Source organism: Bombus impatiens, unplaced genomic scaffold (genome assembly GCF_000188095.3).
Source record: "Bombus impatiens unplaced genomic scaffold, BIMP_2.2 scf_0065, whole genome shotgun sequence".
Lineage (NCBI taxonomy): Eukaryota > Metazoa > Arthropoda > Insecta > Hymenoptera > Apidae > Bombus > Bombus impatiens.
The window spans coordinates 35,385-54,786 of NT_176484.1; the positions used below are offsets into that span (position 1 = coordinate 35,385).

Below are 19,402 nucleotides of genomic sequence, written 5' to 3' on the forward strand. Positions count from 1 at the left end.
GCACTTAAAATGAAATTATAACTGAAAGCAGCTATAAGGTTGTCGTTAGAGGCGTGATGACATGAGGCGAGTGTAAATGTTAGAATTATTAAAGCGAAAAACATATCGTCAACCGAAAAACTGCAAATAATGCGAACAACTAGAGAACATTAGGAAACGTAAACCTCTTTCGTTGTAACATGATATTTTATAAAGACTGAATACTACAGGTTACAGGTGAAACATGTATAATAGATCTATGGTAGCAGTCAACACATCGCAGAAGAACTAACCATAGTTCTTCTATGCTTCTCTTCGGAATAGAAGATTTTTGAAAATGATCGAGATTTGAAGAGAAATTAAGCCAGTTTATTCGCGTAATTAACAGAAATTAAAAGCGCGCAGGGGGAAAAAGGGGGTGTAACAGTTAAAAGGGCGCGAAATTACCACTCTTATTTCACCGATATTTCAAACCGAAATTTCCAGTGGAAAATTAATTAACATCGGACAACGTTGACACACTCACTCCCCTAACCCGATTCCTCTTTAACAAATCGCATTACACCAGATGCCGTTGCTTGTACCGACATACATTACTTTGCAATATTACGAAATTTTGCGAAATTTTGTTCGGCGCATGGAAAATGCGTGACAAATGGCCAGAAAATTTATTCGTTCGGTGGCGATACTTGTACCGTAATATCGGCACTGCGGTGAAAAAAAAACAGAAAACAACGTGGTAATTGTTCTTTGAAGCTATTGAGAGACAGACTGATCAACTCTGTTTTTTATAAAATTCTCCACTCACGATTCACAAGAGCACGTGTTTCCTTTTTCGCGTTTACATATTCATGTTGAAGGGGCGAAAACTCTTAAGCATAGCAGGGCTTATGTACGGCGGTACTAATTCTGCTTACTCAAGAGAAACGAACGAATCACAGTATATCATAGTCATATAGAACGTAGAAGATCACAAATCGTTGGGACTTTTACTATTTTTACGAAAGAAAAGCATGGTTAGATCAACAAACAGATTGTTAGGTAGGTAGATTATCAAATTCTATCTAAGTGTAAAATTATAAAATTAATTCTATAATATTGTAAAATTTTGAGATTAGTTCTGTCGTTAGTTGTAATCTTTCTTCCTGATTTCTACCGCAAAAAGGCATGATCTTTGTGTGGAATTTTTATTCTCTTGTTCATTGCAGATCGGAGTAACCGGTTTGCTAACATCATCGGCTACGAACCTTTCTCTAATCCCACGAAACCACAAATTGCGTCACGTTTCAGTATTCTAATTCAAAGAAATTTCATTTTAATCCATTCGAAGTATACTAGTATCAGATCACGATCGCGACAGGAGTAAAACAATGTTATATTATAAAACTTGATAGCTTTTGTTGACATCAAAGGAAGGAACGTAGATTATTTGAAAATATATTAGAGTGCTTACGTGCTGCCTTGGTGACGGCCTTGATTTCCGGTTCCAGAGGCCTGATGACATCCTCTACGGGCGCACCTGCTGGCGCTGATTTAACAGCTCGAGCCAAGGCTTGGCAAGCTGACCAAAGAATTTGAGCATTCGATGCACCCCTTTCTTCCTCCATGCGAGCTGAAACAGAAAGCAGTACAAAAAACATTATGAAATATAATCGAAATAAAAATACAGTTACACACACGTGTATAGGGTAATGATATCTAGCGCCAGATATCACATAAGCTTTTACACTTAGATTCCATTTCCTTAATCCTTAATCATGTTCATACATAATTATAATTATCGGCGACTCGATAATATAATTCTTTTCTCCACCTTATCAAATTTTATTCCATAGAAAGAAAGAAACGGAACGAGACAACGAAGAAAAATAGATTTTTACGTAAAAGGCGGTCGAATAGCCGCTTATCCGCCGCTTCTTACCCGTGGCCAGTCTTTCGGCTAACGGCCTAGCGTCAAAGATCAAAGGATCGCTTTGTTTCATCGTTAAACAATGCAACCTCAAAGAACCACGTTTCTCGTTTCGTCAATTGAGTCGCCGAACAGCAGACGAATGGAAGAAACATCGGAAAGAATTTACGAACTCATCTCTCGCTGAAAACGCACGAACGTGCAGAATATGTACATATATGTACGTATATCGTTTGAAGAAGCTAGGGAACGGATATTTCAGCTGAAAAGTGACGGATTCGATGTGCCTTTTAACGGAGCTTTTTAGTCGACAATCTCTTTCAAACGTATAATATCCTCTGAAGTATAATGTCTTGCTAAGTTATGCGCCATGACAAGGAAGGGACCAAGGTAGATATCGGGACATGTTACGTCGCGTGAGATGGTCCGTGCGACGCCCTTCATCGTCTGACCTTCAAGGCCCAAGCACCATTATACAGACCCTCAATAAACCTAAGGCCCCATCATAAACTGACTTTATTAACTTTATTATCTTATTAGCTAACAGGAACCTTTAATCATGCAAGTATTTTTGGTTTATGGCAGGTCCTTAGAACAATCCTTAGGTTTATTGCGTGTTCTTACAAATTACGGAGAAAGCGGATATATGTCTAACGGAAAAGCAGGTTTTTCCAATAAACAATGTCGCCCATGAGTCACGTTGGTAGGAGGCTTCTTCCTCCTATCTTCATTCCTAATATTGGTCATAACCAATGGGCATCGCAGATCGTTACCCTCACTTTCCTAACGGAAAGTGTCCGTAATCGCAAAAGTAATCACACCAGAACGAACTTCACTTGTTCTCCTAACTACAGAGTAGTCACCTCATCTCTATACTTGTTCTCACGACTGCAGAACAGTCAACTTGTGCTCTAGCCGTCCACAGTAACAGTCTAAGTCAGTTAACATCAACTCGAGTTAAAACACAGTTCAAGGAACAGCAGGAGTCAGAAGTCAAGCCATCAGAATCTCCAAGTCGAAGACAGTCAATCGACAGAAGATACATTATCACAGTAGCCAACACGAAGCGAGTCTCAGGTCGTACTGATTCGTAGTTTGTCATTCCACTTACGTAACCTTGTATCTCATTGAAGTTGTTGGACCGTTAAAAATATATATTAACCCGTTAATACCAGCGTTATATTCATTCAACCAGCCTTATTATCTGAACCGAAATAAGGAATCGAACGATTCGTCGATTAGTTAAATCGTAACGGAAATTTATGACTCCCGTTGGCGCGCTTCTTCGAGATCGCGTCTCTCCGCAAACGGTCGAAAGTTCAGGAGGAGCACGCAGAAGGAAACCTTCACAGCGAGAAATATGCAGGAATATATCGTTATAAATGGTTTCGACATTTTAAAATTGCAAATAATTGTAACATTCTTGGAAAATATTAGCTCATCTTGAAAATTTCCACCATCTTTTTCTTTATCTGATTATCCACCCACTAATTTCGCTTTCATTTTCTGCATGAGATTCTATATAATATCGACGTATTCGTAGAATTGGGTCGTTTCCATTAATAGGCAAAGTAATGAAACTTGTATGTACACTTCACGAGTACATGCAACCTTATAACACGTTTCACGTAAAAAGAGAGATACATCCTGCTCCGGTTTCTCGATACAAATTAAGAAAACTTTTATTGCTACGAAACACCTTTCTTTCTTCTAACGTACGATGCGTTCTTTCACTTCATTTCTTTCAGAATTTTCGGCATTTTCGTAACAAGAGAAAAATTTATCAATAGATTAGCTTTCTTTGAAGAAAATCGACGACGTACGGATGTATGAATTAAAATGAACAAAGGAATATTCAAACATTATTTCTCCCGCTAATAACACTTAAAACATCCGAAAATAGAGTAAGGAAAAGCCCCTTAATTCTTAAAACAACAAAGATTAGAAGAAACGGAAAATCGAGAAAGACCCATATATCGAAGAAAAAGATATGAAGCCTTTAATGCTGTAAAAATTGAAAAATCCAAAGATCGGACGAAAAAGAAATTCTAAAATCCGTAAACCCTGAAAATGCAAGAAATCCAAAGTGAGAGTAAAAGAAAACTCGCAGAACGATTCCCTCGAAAAGCTATCGATCGACCGAAAATCCAATAAACAAAAGCCTCGCCCCAACCCACCCCATCGAAACAATGTAAATTTCAGTTGAAACGAATTGGACGAGGAAGGGAAGGATCTAGAAGGATCGCGAGAATTCGATCGTCTGAATACCTGAAAGAGAAGCCTCGAATAGGTGGTAGTATGTTGGAAGATGGAAGGGGTTGTGACACTTCGCATGGAAACGGGGTTACTTGGATCAAATTACTCGGATTGACACGTATAATAAATCACGGCAGCGGCACCACTTGATCCACATAGATTTCGTTTTTCTCGTGGCCGACATTACTGATAAGCTTGACCGACAGAATCTTGCCGATTCGCATAATTTACAGTCCATCGATTACGAATTGCAATCAAACACGGGTTACAACGTGTTACAACGGGTTATAGGGCAGAGACGCGACGAATGTTTACGCAGTCACTTATTAAACTTGCATTACCGACAAGATTCGTCATGAATACTCGCGTGTGTTAAGATAATAGCCGTAAGTCGTGATCGACTGAATATCGTTTGATCCTTTTGTTTCTTTGCGAAATTTCTTGTTTCTGTCTTGCGCAGAGGTAGGCACTTTTCAATCGCTATATTGTGCGCGCATTCGTACAGAGAGTAAAATGCCAAGAAAGAGATCGAACGTCACCGCGAATCAGTTCCGCGTTGATCTCCACGAGACAGTAATCTTTGGAAACATGCAACCCCTCTCCATCTTTTCAAACCAGTCTGCCCTTCATGGCGCTTTCGTTGGATAAGCAAACTGCGGCTTGCAAGAGAGAAAGAGAGAGAGAGAGAGGGACAGAGAGGGGGAGAGAGAGAGGGAGAGGAAGAGGGAGAGGGGGAGAGAGAGAGAGAGAGAGGATAATGCCGCGACGTGCCGGCTCTAAGAATACCGAAGAACCCTTCTAAACGTAGCATTTATTCTTATTTACGTGTTCCGTTTTGCGATAGAGGACGATCATAAGAGTCTGAAATATGAAGTAAATGAAGTAAAAGTTCGAGCTGCTCTTCGGCATTGGAAAATAAAGAGAGAACTCGATATTGTTCGCTAGTCAGAAGTAAGATTTGAAGATTACCCAAGGTGTGTTGCAGCTCTTTTATTTGGATTTCCGAGTTTTGTAAATATGTAAATACGTATTACGTAGATGGGTAGATTCTTCTGGTTTGCATCCGATTCACGTAATCAAAAAATGGCTAGTTGGGAAACTGCCGCGCAGTCTGTTCTTTAGGAAATATCAAAGTATTTAGAATATTGTTTCTTCCTTTCGATATAAATCCGCATTACCAGTAAGAAAATACAGGCGACGCGATGGTTAACAAAGTCTGTTACATGCTGTCGGCCTATCGGACATCGTCTAATCGATTTTCTAAATGTTTAACAAGAATACACACGTGTTCCTTCTCCGTATATTATTTACACACATTAACGATCTCCTACCTCATTCGCAACTTGCCCGTCAACGTGACGTTATCGTTCCACGGTAAAAGCAGCTATCTCGTTGCAGAGTATAAAGGGAGACTAGAGGAGCCGGAAAACCCAAGTTAAATCGACAGAGGACGATTAAGCCCGACGAGCTATGGCCTGTCCATGTGACGTTTCACGCTTCGAAAGCCTAGAAAATTTGACACGCCTCTCTCCCAATTATCGTTCTATTCTATCGTCCTTCAACTTTTCTTGGAGAAGCCGTTTCTTCCCCGCTTTCTTCCTTCATTTTTTATCACATTTTCACCATAGGCGTTTGCTTTCTAGTAGTAATACCTTTCCTTTCCTTCTTCTTAGCCATAGCATTTCTTCTTTTCCTATCACGAGTCTTGATTCTTTCGTATTCGCCCCTATTTCACGTTCCACCAGCCTACCCGTCTTCCCATTTCGTCGGATCGTTCCATCCTTTTTTCAGACGTTATTCTTTTGTTACTCTCGTTTTTACTACCCCTGTTTGTCAAGTTATTTTCGTCTGTTCCGTGTCCTCCACCCATCCAGTTTCCATCGTGCTTTATACCGTTTCGTGTCCCCTATCTCCTTTCTTTTGTCCGTACGTTGCGTTGCAGCTTCAGAATCCTCTGTATCTGTTCCATTTCGCATTTCTTCTCTCTCTGTCTGTCTATGATTCCTTTGTATCCTGCTTTTCACATTACTTTTCACCATTATAATTCGTCCACTCTTTTTCTTTATGTGACATCTCTCCTCTTTATTACCCTCACCACCATCACCGTCTACATTCTTGGTGCATTCTTGTTCGCCCTTTTTTCTCTCCTTTTTGTTCTCTTTGTTCTTTTCAAACTTTGTGTTTGTATTTTTGTTCTCTCCTTACGTGTTCTTTGCCTTCTCGGTTACATGTTTCTCATCATATTCTTCACTTTCTAACCCCCGATTGAAAACCTCGCGGTGAAATTTATAATCCATAATATCAGCGTACATCAATTATATCAATTATATCAAGATACAAAAAATATGTATACCAGAGTAACAGACGTTTTATGCGGGTGAAGGCTCCCTAAACAAATTTCAACCGCAAGAAGGTTTCATATAGATATAGCAGCGTTATGCTTAAATGCACGACAGCAGCAATGAGCTATATAAGGAAAATAGAGACAATGCAAGCTAAAATTCTTAAAACAATAGTAAACGCCCCATGGTAAGTTAAAAACGAGGACATTCGGAAAGACCTGGGAATACTAACGGTCAAGGAGCAGATTAGCAGATGTGCAAGAAGGTACAGAGAAAGAATAGCAACACACCCGAACCGAATTCAGCCGCAAGAAGGTTTCATATAGATATAGCAGCGTTATGCTTAAATGCACGATGTTACGTCGGGCGACCCTCTGCCTAGATCACGCCATATACCGCGGTCCAGACGGGAACCAAATGTCCGCTCATCCTTGCTGCGTACCCTCAATAGTTTTAAGGACCCATCATAAATCCCAGCAATTTGCTAGCTAAGGTCCTTCAGACCCAACAAATATCTTTTTTCTGAATCATTTCTAAAGATTATTGTCTACTACGGCTTTTTTTTAATATTTATTAAAATTACAATCAATTCTCGCGTTGAGAATTTTCAGTAATTTTTCTGACGTGGCGCAGTAACATGGCTAATTATTTATAATAAGTTAATACTTATTATAGATAAGTATAATTTGTAAGTACGTATTATAAATAAGTAAATATTACTTAATTTAAATAACTAATTGAATCTATTGTTTAGGTCTAGCGGGTAGTGTCTCTTCAGCCTGCGGATCTGGTCCGGATCAAGTAGTCCAGTGATTAGCGGGTTTCGGTGTTTGTTGACTCTTTTGCTATATCTGTCGCTATATTTTGCTATTTCCTTCTTGACTGTGGGTATCTTGAGGTTGCGATGGATGGTTTCGTTGGTAACATACCAGGGTGCGTCTATTAAGGCTCTTAGCGTTTTCGATTGGAATCGTTGTAGTATTTCGATGTTGGAGTTACTTGCTGTTCCCCATAGTTGGATTCCGTAGGTCCAGACAGGTTTTATTACGGTCTTGTAGAGGGTAATTTTATTCTGTATGTTTAGTTTGGAGCGTCGGCCCGTGAGCCAATAGAGTTTTTTTAGTTTGTCCTTAAGTTGCTTCGTTTTATCTGAGATGTGTGTCTTCTTTATCTGAGATGTGTTTTTTTCCATGTTAGTCTCCTGTCCAGGGCCATGCCCAGGTATCTGACTGATTCCTTGCTAAGAATTGTTATATTGTTGATGGTGACCTGGGGGCAGGTTTGTTTTCGGAGCGTGAAGGTTACATGTGAGGATTTTTTTCGTTAATTTTGAAGCCCCATTTATGAAACCACTTTTCCATAGATTCGAGACATCGCTGGAGAGTGGATGAGGCAATTACCGGGTCTGCGTGGGAAGCTAATAGCGCTGTGTCGTCAGCAAATGTTGCTATTGTTATCTCGTTTGATATAGGTAAGTCGGTAGTGTAGATGGACAACAGCAGGGGTCCGAGGACACTACCTTGGGGTATGCCAGATTCTATTGGGAATGTTATGGAAGTGGGGTCTAAGCATTTAACCATGAATTGTCTATTGGTTAGGTAGGACTTTAGGATGGAGTAGTAGGGGTGTGGTAGGATCTTTTTAAGTTTGTATAGTAGCCCTTCATGCCATACTTTGCCGAATGTCTGTTGGATATCTAGCAATACCGCTGAACAATATTTTTCTTTTCAAGGGTTTGGCTGATCATGTGAGTTATGCGATGGATTTGCTCTACTGTTGAATGCTGTTTCCGAAAGCCGAATTGGTGATCTGGGAGTGTTTTCAAATCCTCTAGGAGTGGAAGGAGTCAATTCGTTAGCATCTTCTCGAATAGTTTAGACAGGGTAGATAAAAGACTGATTGGGCGATAGGAGCTAGTTTCGTATATCGGTTTTCCGGATTTAGGGGTGAGGCTAATCAGTGAGATTTTCCAGGCCTTAGAAAAGTATTCAAGGCGAAGAATAGCGTTAAAAATCGATGTGATGAGTGCAATCCCTTTTATGGGAAGTTCCTTGATTGCTTTATTGCCTATTAGGTCATGCCCTGCTGCTTTCTTGGGATTTAGGCGACTGATTGATTCCATAATCCCTGCAGAAGTGAAGGGTTCAATAGGAGGGGACATTTGGAAGGGAGAGTGCAGGTATTCAGTAACGTCCGCGGCAGCTTTGGAGAAATGGGGTTTGAATACTTTAGACAAGTATTTAGCAAACAGGTTGGCTTTTTCTATAGGGCTACGCGCCCATCCACCTTGCGGACGGCGGATTGGAGGGATTATTTGCGGGGGGCGCGTGAGTTTCCTGGAAGTCTTCCATAGTGAGTAGTTGGAGTCAGCTTGGAGTCAGCTGTGGGGACAAATTGGCGAAATATTTATGAAAACAGTCATTTTTGTAATTTTTTATGATTTTGGATAGCTTTCTAATTGCCTTGTTTAGTTTGCGTTTGTCATCCGGTGTTCTATGGGTCTGACATACTCTTCTTAGTCTACGTTTTTCTGATATTTTTTTTAGTATGTATTGGGGATATTCTTGTTTGCTGATGGACGTCTTTGTCGGTGTGTAGAGGCGAATGGCGTTTATTATGCTCGTGTTTAAGTATTCCGTGGCTGCTTCGATTTCTTCCTTAGTTTTTAGTGAAGTTAAGGCCGAAGTTGAGTGTGTAAAGACTTCTCTAAAGAGCTGCCAGTTGGTGTGTTGGTTGTGAATGGAGCCATTAGGTGTATTCTCGATAATTGAACTGACTGATGCTATTACTGGGAAGAGAGATCAGCCGAGGAGTTGATTTGTACGTATCTTGGCGGGATATTTTTAGTTATGAAGAAGTCAAGAAGGTCAGGTATTTTGTTAGTGTCAGTGGGCCAGTATGTGGGTTCGTATGTGGTGAGGTTGTTGAAGTTGTTGGTTATTATGCTGTTTAAGAGATTTTTGCCTCTTACTGTGACTTGCCAGTCTGCTGCCCCATTGGGTATTTTTGGCAGTATAGTCTCCTCCAGCTATGAATCTACTGCCCAGGGTGTCAAGGAAGTTATCAAAGTCTTCTTTGGCGATGGAGTGTCTGGGAGGGCAGTATACTGCTGAAGTGGTCATTGTACCATGGCAGTCTACTACTGCTACGTTTGTTGCTTGGAGGTAATCTTCCTGGAATGATGGAAGTTCGTAGTGCTTAATGCTGGATTTGATTATGATTCCGGTGCCGCCGTGGGCCTTTCCGCTGGGATGTTGGGTATGGTAGAATTTATAACCATTTATTTTCAGATAGTTTTTGTCGGTGAAGTGGGTTTCCGATACGAGCATTACGTCGATTTGCTGCTGTTTTAGGAAGAATTCTAGTTCGTATTTGTGTTGAGCTAGACCGTTGGCATTCCAAAGAGCTATGCGTCGGGGCGTATTAACTTATCCATGATGAGTGTTAATAAAGATAGTAAGTTATTTATTTGTTCTGATTGTTTTTCGATTAATTTTTCGAGTCTAGAGAAGTTGTCTGTGTTTTGTGGATTGGAGATACTATTTTGAGAACGGCCCCTGTGGCTATTCGGATTATTTTGGATTCCTTGTACTGCTTGGGCATAAGAGGTTGAAGTAGTGGTGAATTTAGGAGAACTGGGTATTTGACTGGTTATCTCTTTTGGTCTGAGTTTAGGGTACTTATTTGTGTACAGGGTTTTGTAGGCTGAGCAGCCTTTGTAGTTAGCAGGATGGTCACCTTGACAATGGATGCACTTCGCTGGGGTTTTCGGTGATTTACTGCACTGGTCAGTGGGGTGTGTACCTGCACATTTAACGCAGCGGAAGGTATGGTTGCAGTATTTTTGCGTGTGACCGTACCTTAGGCACCTTTTACATTGCACTATCTCTTTTTTAACAAGCAGTGGTTCGAATTTTATTATTGCGTTCATTAGGCGACTGATGTTGTAAATTTCCTTATTGTTAGGTTTTTGCTTTATTAAAAATAAGGATAACGGGTCTTTCGAGACTCTATGCCTTATGTTACTAAAGTTGACGACTTCGTGGCCGAGTTTTAAGAGTTCGAATTTGAGTTCATCTATGTCCGCTTAGTGGTGGATGTTGCGTAGCACCACTCAGGTCTTTCTTGTTTGAGCTGGTAAGTGTGAAAGTTGACGTTTAAGGTCTTAAGTAGTTTGGTGAGTCTTCTGTATGCATCAGGGTTTGTCGGTAGAATTTTTACTTTGTTGTTGTTGATTTTAAGGTTGTATTCTTCTTTGGAGATATCTCTCTCTATGGACTTGATCATCGTTTGTATGTCAATGACATCATCAACAAATATTGGTGGGGGAGGGAAATTTCCTTGGGTGTCGTTTGTGTTTGTTTTTGGTGTTTCTATCTTTCGCTTCTTAGAATTTTTGGCGTCATTGGTACGGAGGGATCTGTTGCACTTTTGCCACGGAGGAGGTAGCGCGGAGCAGTTACGAATTTGCTCAGGAGAGACTGGTCGTGATTCATGGGTCATCATCGAGCTAGTTAATTCAAAATGAATAACTAGTCGTGAGGCTATGAGGCTAGTAATTCGGGTAGAGGTTAGGAGCGTGGGATTTTTTTCTCTAAAGGATAGGAAACACTTGGCTGTGTTCATTTTCGACGGTTGAGCGACACGTGTTGTTTTACGAACTTCACAGAGCACTAGACACACGTCTGCACGCTTCGGCACTCAACAACGAACTGACTACGGCTTGACAAGGGAAAGTTAGTTTTTCTCACGTACGATGCTTCCTACTAGCAACTTTCTATCGAGGGCGGCTAAGACCCATCCTAGTCCATCAACCTTCGTTTATCCAATCAGAAGCAATGTATACTGCCCTCACTTTCCTGACCAAAAATGTCATGAACAAATCCGATGGTCCCGTGCGCTAGACACACCCATCGCTAGCTTTCCTCCGACACAGCATCGTCACTCAAACTTACTTCTTCTACATCGCTAGAAAAGTCAACAACTAAGTAGAAAAAATCTAACGCCTAACGTCTAAGTCTAAGTACAACGCTAGAGGAGTATAACTCACATCAACTATCTAAGTCGGTTATCGGGATTATCGAACACTCACCTCCTCTATTAAGTATCCTCTAGTGCTACGTCCACTAACATACTAAATTCAACTAGAGCCTTGCTCTATTGTGCATATCTATCTTATATTCGTGCGACAAGTTGTTATCTACGATTTACACCTACTCAACAGTGTAACTTAAGTGTTGGAAATATATAACTTATAATTCTGTGAATCACAGTGTTATACTAACTGAATCACCCCTATTATCTTAACCGAAATCAGGGGATCGATCAACTCGTGGTGTCGATTATTATAATCGCAGCAGGAATTTACGACTCCTGTTGAGGTCTCTCCTCGCGATTGTGTCTTCTCGCGATTGTGTCTCCCCGCGATTGGTCGCAATACACACGAATTTCTTCAAATTTCATAAAATTGCAAGAAGCAATTAACACGTTCACTTAACTGACAGCTGCGAGATCGATAGATATTTTTTCTTTCCATTTTCAAATTACTGCAAATGTCATTCTAGTACTATATCTGCAAGCAATAAAATTTGCAGTGAATGGGTTAGCAGAAAACATAACGGCGAAAAATATATCAAGCGAAACTCCTTGATACACTGCTTCGTAATTAAAATATAATATTAAAAAATGTAAATCCAATAACGTAAATTGACTTGAAAGAGAAAGACGCTGCAAATAAAACATCATATCAACACAACACAACATTAACCTTTAATGATTTACCTTTTCAAATCGTTATCGTTAAACTCTCATTTTCATTCGTCCAATCCTTCATCTACGATCCGTCCTTTTATCCCCTTCTTTTCTTTAGTGTTCCAATATTTTGTTCTAACAATTTTTGAACTGCTCGCTTCTGTATTTCATCCTCTGTTCCCATTTTACACCCCCCCCCATTCCCACCCCTCTATTCCTAAGCGCGTGACCTTGTTTCGCTCTCAACGAGGCGACCGACCAACGATGCAACAAAAGCGACAAGAGCGACAAAAACGACAAAAGCGGCAAAAGGACGGATTCCGAGCCGACCGAATCGATTTCCCGTCGATATGAACGCGCGTCGCTCTCTTTCGGGGCAAACGCAAATGAGCAAATTCATTGAGCGCGTAAACGACCGTGTATCGAAAACAATCGCTGCTCGTTCGACCGACATTCAGATATACAGGGTGGTTGGTAACTGGTGGTACAAGCGGAAAGGGGGTGATTCCACGCGAAAAAGAAGTCGAAAATATAGAATCACCCCCTTTCCGCTTGTACCCCCAGTTACCAACCACCCTGCATAATTTTAATAATATGTATCGTATAGCAATTATGGAACGAATTTTAAGAGGGAACGGAACAAATTCTTAAAAATTTTTTAAATTCTACGAATTCTAAAGTGAAATGATTCAATATTATTATCCAATCTCAGAATGTACAACAGGTGATATCGACGTCTCTCTCACCTCGCTGATTTCAGTAATTTTTTAAGTAATTTTGTCGGGGGCATGATTCTGTGCAAACCTAACTCCCATCCCTGGGCCTTTCCAGTTTTCCAGATATTCGCAAAAATCTGTCGATACCGCTAAATTTTGCCTACAAGTGTACGTCCGTGACAACGTACGCGATAATATTGTAAAAAGTAACGTGCGCACTTTCCACAAAACTAAGATTCGATTATATGTGTGATGATAGTGGCACGTTTCGAGACCGTAGTAAAATTATACAGGGTGGTTGGTAACTGGTGGTACAAGCGGAAAGGGGGTGATTCCACGCGAAAAAGAAGTCGAAAATATAGAATCACCCCCTTTCCGCTTGTACCACCAGTTACCAACCACCCTGTATAATTTTACTACGGTCTCGAAACGTGCCACTATCATCACACATATAATCGAATCTTAGTTTTGTGGAAAGTGCGCACGTTACTTTTTACAATATTATCGCGTACGTTGTCACGGACGTACACTTGTAGGCAAAATTTAGCGGTATCGACAGATTTTTGCGAATATCTGGAAAACTGGAAAGGCCCAGGGATGGGAGTTAGGTTTGCACAGAATCATGCCCCCGACAAAATTACTTAAAAAATTACTGAAATCAGCGAGGTGAGAGAGACGTCGATATCACCTGTTGTACATTCTGAGATTGGATAATAATATTGAATCATTTCACTTTAGAATTCGTAGAATTTAAAAAATTTTTAAGAATTTGTTCCGTTCCCTCTTAAAATTCGTTCCATAATTGCTATACGATACATATTATTAGAGAAGAAGATGCGCATCCAATGTTTCATTTTTTACGACAGTTTTCTACGCCTGATCAAATCTGAAAATAGCGATGATTTACCGCTAGATCTGTAATACGTAGATAACGAGAGTAATTTTTAGACAAAGCGATACAACTTTTATAATAATAAATATAATTTCTATAATAATAAATGTGCTCCTTTGTCATTTTCCTTCTACTCAAAAAAGTTGTCTCGAGCGATTTATCTTCGCGTCAGAGTGAATCATCCGTTCCACGGTGACAGTTTATCTCTCCTCTCACGGAACAAAAGAAAGGACTCGATTGGTTTGCGGTTCCTTCGAACAGTTCAAATCCGGGACCCGCTTCGATTAATCTTTACCGTATACACCAACAGCCTTCTCTACACGCTCTTTAAATCATCCCTTCGCACTTGCCCCACCCTGTATCATCGGCTACGAAATAGAATTGAACCGAACACAAAGAGAAGGAAGTGGAAACTTAAAATCACGTGCTTTGGATTCTCCATAGAAGGAAAGCTGCTCCTGATCCTGTTGTGCGACTGAAGGAAATAGCTTTAACGAGTTACGAAATCCTCGTTTCTATTTCTTTTACTATTCACGTTACGATGCTGTCTGTCGCTCCCTGATTCATATTTCATATTTCAAGCTCTGTTTACCTCTTTTATTATTATTTATTATTAAATATCGTAAGAAAATGTAAATTTGCAACGCCTGGCACGGCTGCCTGGCTGGCCTTCATCACGACCCCTCGGCTGCGGGAAAAAGAAGCGTGTCAACACCGTGTCACGGTGCTATAGCGTAGCAGGCTGCAACGTTCTGCGACGACGAGATGCCCAGTATATTGCAGTATTCTTTGTGAAATGTTCAACGAGGTCGAAAACAGGCGAACGGAACCGACACTTTTACGCGTTTCCTATCCACCCCATTCATCCTTGAATAAACGCGGCGTCTCGGACAAATCGGGATCCGTCTATATCGATAATAGATTATATTCCACCGAAATTCGCTTACACTATATGATATATATTTCTTTTTAATAAGAATATTTATTTTGCTCGTGCCATGTGCGTTTATAGGAATAAGAAAAATATAGTACAAGTAACACCAGCAACTCCGAGGCAAGGAATCGAGATGTATAGAGAATACAAGAATGCAGAAATTCAAATTTCCAAATCTATCAAAATCGTGCGAGGGAAAAAGGCATTCGATCGATTTTCAAGCGACTCTTAAACACGACGAATGCGCGGTAACTCTTAAATAACAGCTTGCAGCAAAACAGAAGAGAAGAGAAGAGAAGAATAGAGTAGAACAGTGCCAATTATAATTGCGACATGTTAATTGCGGTGCGTTAGTTAGGTGATTGGACGAGGGTTGTAAAATCCATCTCTCCGCGTCCAGGTCTGCCACCGTCTGTTTATCGTTTTCGAACTGTCCAGGAAACTATGGAGCGCTCACTCTGCACCGAAACTGACCCGAAAACATTGGCATTATGCCGGCGTGGTATAGTACCGCGGATTTATTGTCAGTCGGTATAACGACTCGTTTGGAAACATTTTAGTCCCATATCAGGTTACACGACAAATCACAGACATTCCTTGTAAAAAAATATACCTATTAATTCTATCCCTACCTAATGTCTAGAAATCTAATATCTAGAAGGCTTAGCCTTTCGAGGAATTACATAGCGCAAGGCGCAAGCGGACGATTTTAAATGGTGAAAACGAAAAATCCCTCCCGATAAGGAATGGGAAGATATTACTTCGTATTTCCAATACGGAGCAGGATCTACGAATTACGATACCGGAATATTATTCGTAACAGAGCGATCCTTTTCAGTTCAGTCACGTAGATGCCGCGGCAACATTTCCATGCTCTGTTCCTTCCTGACCTGAGAAAGTTACAGCGGCAATAAGTAAAACAGATTTCCCAAAAACTGCTTCCCCAGGTAATTTAATTTAGTTAACGTTTATGTACTTTATTCTGGCACATATATATGTCGGAGATGAAAGAACACCGGGGCCTTTCTTTGGAATTCTTCGGAAAATCCCCAATACCTTAGTCTTTATGCTTCGGCTGGAAGTGATAACTAGTCTCTGAACGTAGCCGCGGTCACGGGATGAACGTTTTTACCTAATAGAGGTATAGAGTTGAGGTGTAAGTGTTGTCCGTGATAATTGTAGCGCTGGCTGTAGATGTCGCTGCTGGTGTACTGCTGCTTTTTCTTCTGATTTAGATGCGTGGAAGAAAAATTCGACTCTGGTCGCCGGGATTCGAAGCCGGGTTCCGAACGTTCGTAACCTAAGGTGCTAATCATTGCGCTGCCGTTATCCGACACTAGTTAGTGTCGAGTGGCTGTATTTGCTGTTGAATGTCGCCACAGAGTAACTGTATAACTCTCATTAAAAAGAAATAGTTGTAGCGGCACGCGACAGTAAACCCTCCAACGGTTTCTGTCCCGTGGCTTACTATACAAAGACCCCATTCTTCGGACAAGATGATTGCCAGATGTCGATACATCTTCACAGTATATTTCCAGCTAGCCTAAAAACCCGCTATAAATCTTAGGATTTTGTTAACTAAGGTCCTTCAGAAGGACAAACAGTCTTTATCCTAATAGTCCCTAAATTTACCATCTACTACGGGAAGATACAGGAAATCTGCTTTTCTTCCCGCTGGCAATTTTCTCTCAAGAGCGGTTAGCATTCTTCTTCAACCACCAACATAGAAATTAACCGATTAGCAGCAACGCCAATTTCCCTTACTTTCTGAAGGAAGGCTTTTCTCGACGAATCCGATGATCTCGTGTCCTTAGACACACCCCATTATAGTTTTCCTCTGTGGCATCATCGGGACGGGAAATTCATTCTCTCTCGCGATCTCATCGACGAAAAGAGTAACCAGTGAATATTACGCGCCCGACTTAGATTTTGTGAGCACGTTCATCTATCATCCCGTCGACCGCGGATTCGTTATTGAACCTAGGATCATCGTCATTAGTTTCTCGAATATCTAATTACCACGATTACTTGTCCGGTTCTATGATAATCGTATTTGCACTAGTCAATGTCTTCTCTATTGCATAACGACAACGTGTAATCCAAACGAAGATTCGTTTCACGCCCCTAACCCTAATTCTAATGTAAACCCGACATATATAAAAGTAAAAAAATCCCAAAGGAAAGGCCCCGATTGAATACAGATGGTATACAGAAGAAACTTCATCTTCCTTAATATAATAATTAGTTGATGATTAGCCCGTCAAAGTCAAATTCAAAATCCAAATAAACAACATTTCATACGCATCGAACAGTTACTTAATATTACTGTATTACTAATAGTAATTATTAGTTATTACTAATAATAACCATAATAACAACCATAATTACTATTAGAAAATATTATGAAAAACGTCTTTGAATGATGAATCATCTGAATCATAAGCATCTTGCATGTCTTATAACCCTTGAATCTTATAGAAATATACAATCTTAATGAATATTTTCCTCCTTTTTAAACAATCTCACATTTATGTATGAATATAGCGGAAGGTTAGATTGATTCTCATGAATATGCAAACTAAAAGTACACGCCAAGTTTAAAGGAAAGTTGGGAATTTTGCAAGTATGCGAACCTTATTAAGGCGTGAATTCGATTGGGAAATTATTACCTCGTGGAACAAAAACCGGCTTATCGAAAATTTTCATTTTCTCCTGTGAAAAATCTAATTTTACAGTTTTAATACAGTTCTGGATATTGATACTTATCATAAATGTTCCTCCTTGGTAAGTTGAACATTTCAACACCTAATCATCTAATTCACCTAATTTCAACAACTACATCTAATTAAAATTCCACTAGAAAAATTTCCGCATGTGCCCCCCAAAGAATTTAACTTTATGTTTTTCAGTTTGCTAAACTTCCTATTTCTTCAAGTGTTGTGACAATATCTTTATGTTGGTCACAAGATAGCTTCAATCATAACTCTTACATCTTATAAACTGTACAAGTACATACATATTTATCTTGTAGAGCAAAACGCCTGTGACCACAATATAAATTGTACATATAATATAATAATAAATAAATTATACATCATAATCATACATATAGGGAACGTAGCACGTTTAATATAAACACATGTACGTGTATAATTGTCTATATTCTCCAAATTAAGTTCAAAGAGGCACTCACCTTTCAGCGCAGCTTCCAAACCACGTAACCTTCCGACGATTGCAGCAAGCTGTGACTTATACTTTAACGAATCTTTCTCAGTTTGCTCGCTGAGTGCACGTTTCAACTTCCTATCCGCTTCCTGTTCCTTTATCGCAAGTGCGTCCTGAATGTGATCGGTGTGCACCTGCCCTTGCAGTTTCAGCTGCCGTCGTATCTCGTCCTCGAATCTTTTCTGCTCCTCCAGCAACTATGATCACCACGGCATAAAAAGATTAATCATTCTTCGATCTGTCTCCGACGATTTTCGTTTCTTATTGAACAATCCGTATCAATTTAGTAGTCCATTTATTTAGACATTTATCAAACTAAAATGGATAGAACGAGTCTCCAGCGAATACAATGGGCCATCGAGCGCGTTTTCAGTCGAAGCGAAACGTCCCACGTACAGGTGAAATAAGAATAAAATGAAATAAAATAAAAATAAAAATGCGTGAAAAAGGAAAAACGAGAAGACGGGGCGGGGGGCGGCGGGCAGCGAAAAAGTGAAAAATATGATTCTTGACACTCCGGCAGTGTTTCCCACATGTTGCACCGTGAAAATTAAGTTAAACGGACGACCGACCGCCCGCGTCAACCAGAAAGAAATTTGAAAAGGGCACAAGTTAAAAAAAACCGATACCACATATCGGGATCGAACAAATCCGCTGCATCGTTTTCTAATCTATTTCGAAAGATGAGAAACTGTTCGGTCCACGGCCACCTGCCGTGATAATTGCGCAGTGAAATGGAATCGAAAGAACCGTGCATATCTGAATAATTTCACACTCGTACAAAGCAACATCGCAGAATAATCTTCTCATAAAAAAGTCGAACTTAATACAACCGACTCTAAACGTCCGAAGCAAAATGCGTTTTACTGCTCTTGGAATCTGAGTAATTTCCCATTGTCCTCGAAACTTGCAGCTCTGAGTCCAGAGATAAAAGTTGGACGGAACCGATTCACAGATCAATTTCTTCTTCGAGAGTTGCTTAAACGAAATCGACTCGAAGGTTCAGGTTTAATAACACGGAATCGAGTTTTTCACGATTGATACGTATTTCCGACCCATTTCCGACCCATTTCCGACCGACGGAACGCCTGAAAAGATATCCGGCAGTGATAGTTTCAGTTTAGCGGGCGATCCACCGGTGTCGATGTCGATAGCCACCCGATTTCGGCGACGAGAATGCACGAGTCGATTATTTTAATATTCAACGGACGCCGATTCTTGCACTCGGGAACCTTTAAACTGACGGTGGGAAAAGCAGAAAAGTTTCTCGGCATGCTTCGATACTCCATCTACGAAATGAATTTTCTTCGAAATCTACCGCGAAAGTGATAGGGAAATTTAGACGCTTCAACAATATGGTTGAAAGTCGAAAGTCAATAAACTCCAATGATGTTTCTT

At 40.3% G+C, this 19,402-nt stretch overlaps 1 protein-coding gene across 10 annotated transcripts in view; it reads right to left on the minus strand.

Annotated features, from left to right (window-relative positions):
• Nucleotides 1-19,402, minus strand: part of LOC100746562 (MICOS complex subunit Mic60) — a 35,429-nt gene that overhangs the window by 9,104 nt on the left and 6,923 nt on the right. For all 10 annotated transcript variants that reach the window (XM_012394105.3, XM_012394104.2, XM_012394109.3 and 7 more), the window contains 2 exons: nucleotides 17,973-18,201; nucleotides 1,433-1,591 (listed from right to left, as the gene is read on the minus strand). In XM_012394105.3, coding sequence (XP_012249528.1) covers nucleotides 1,433-1,591; nucleotides 17,973-18,201 — 388 coding nt within the window. The remainder of the gene's footprint in view (nucleotides 1-1,432; nucleotides 1,592-17,972; nucleotides 18,202-19,402) is intronic.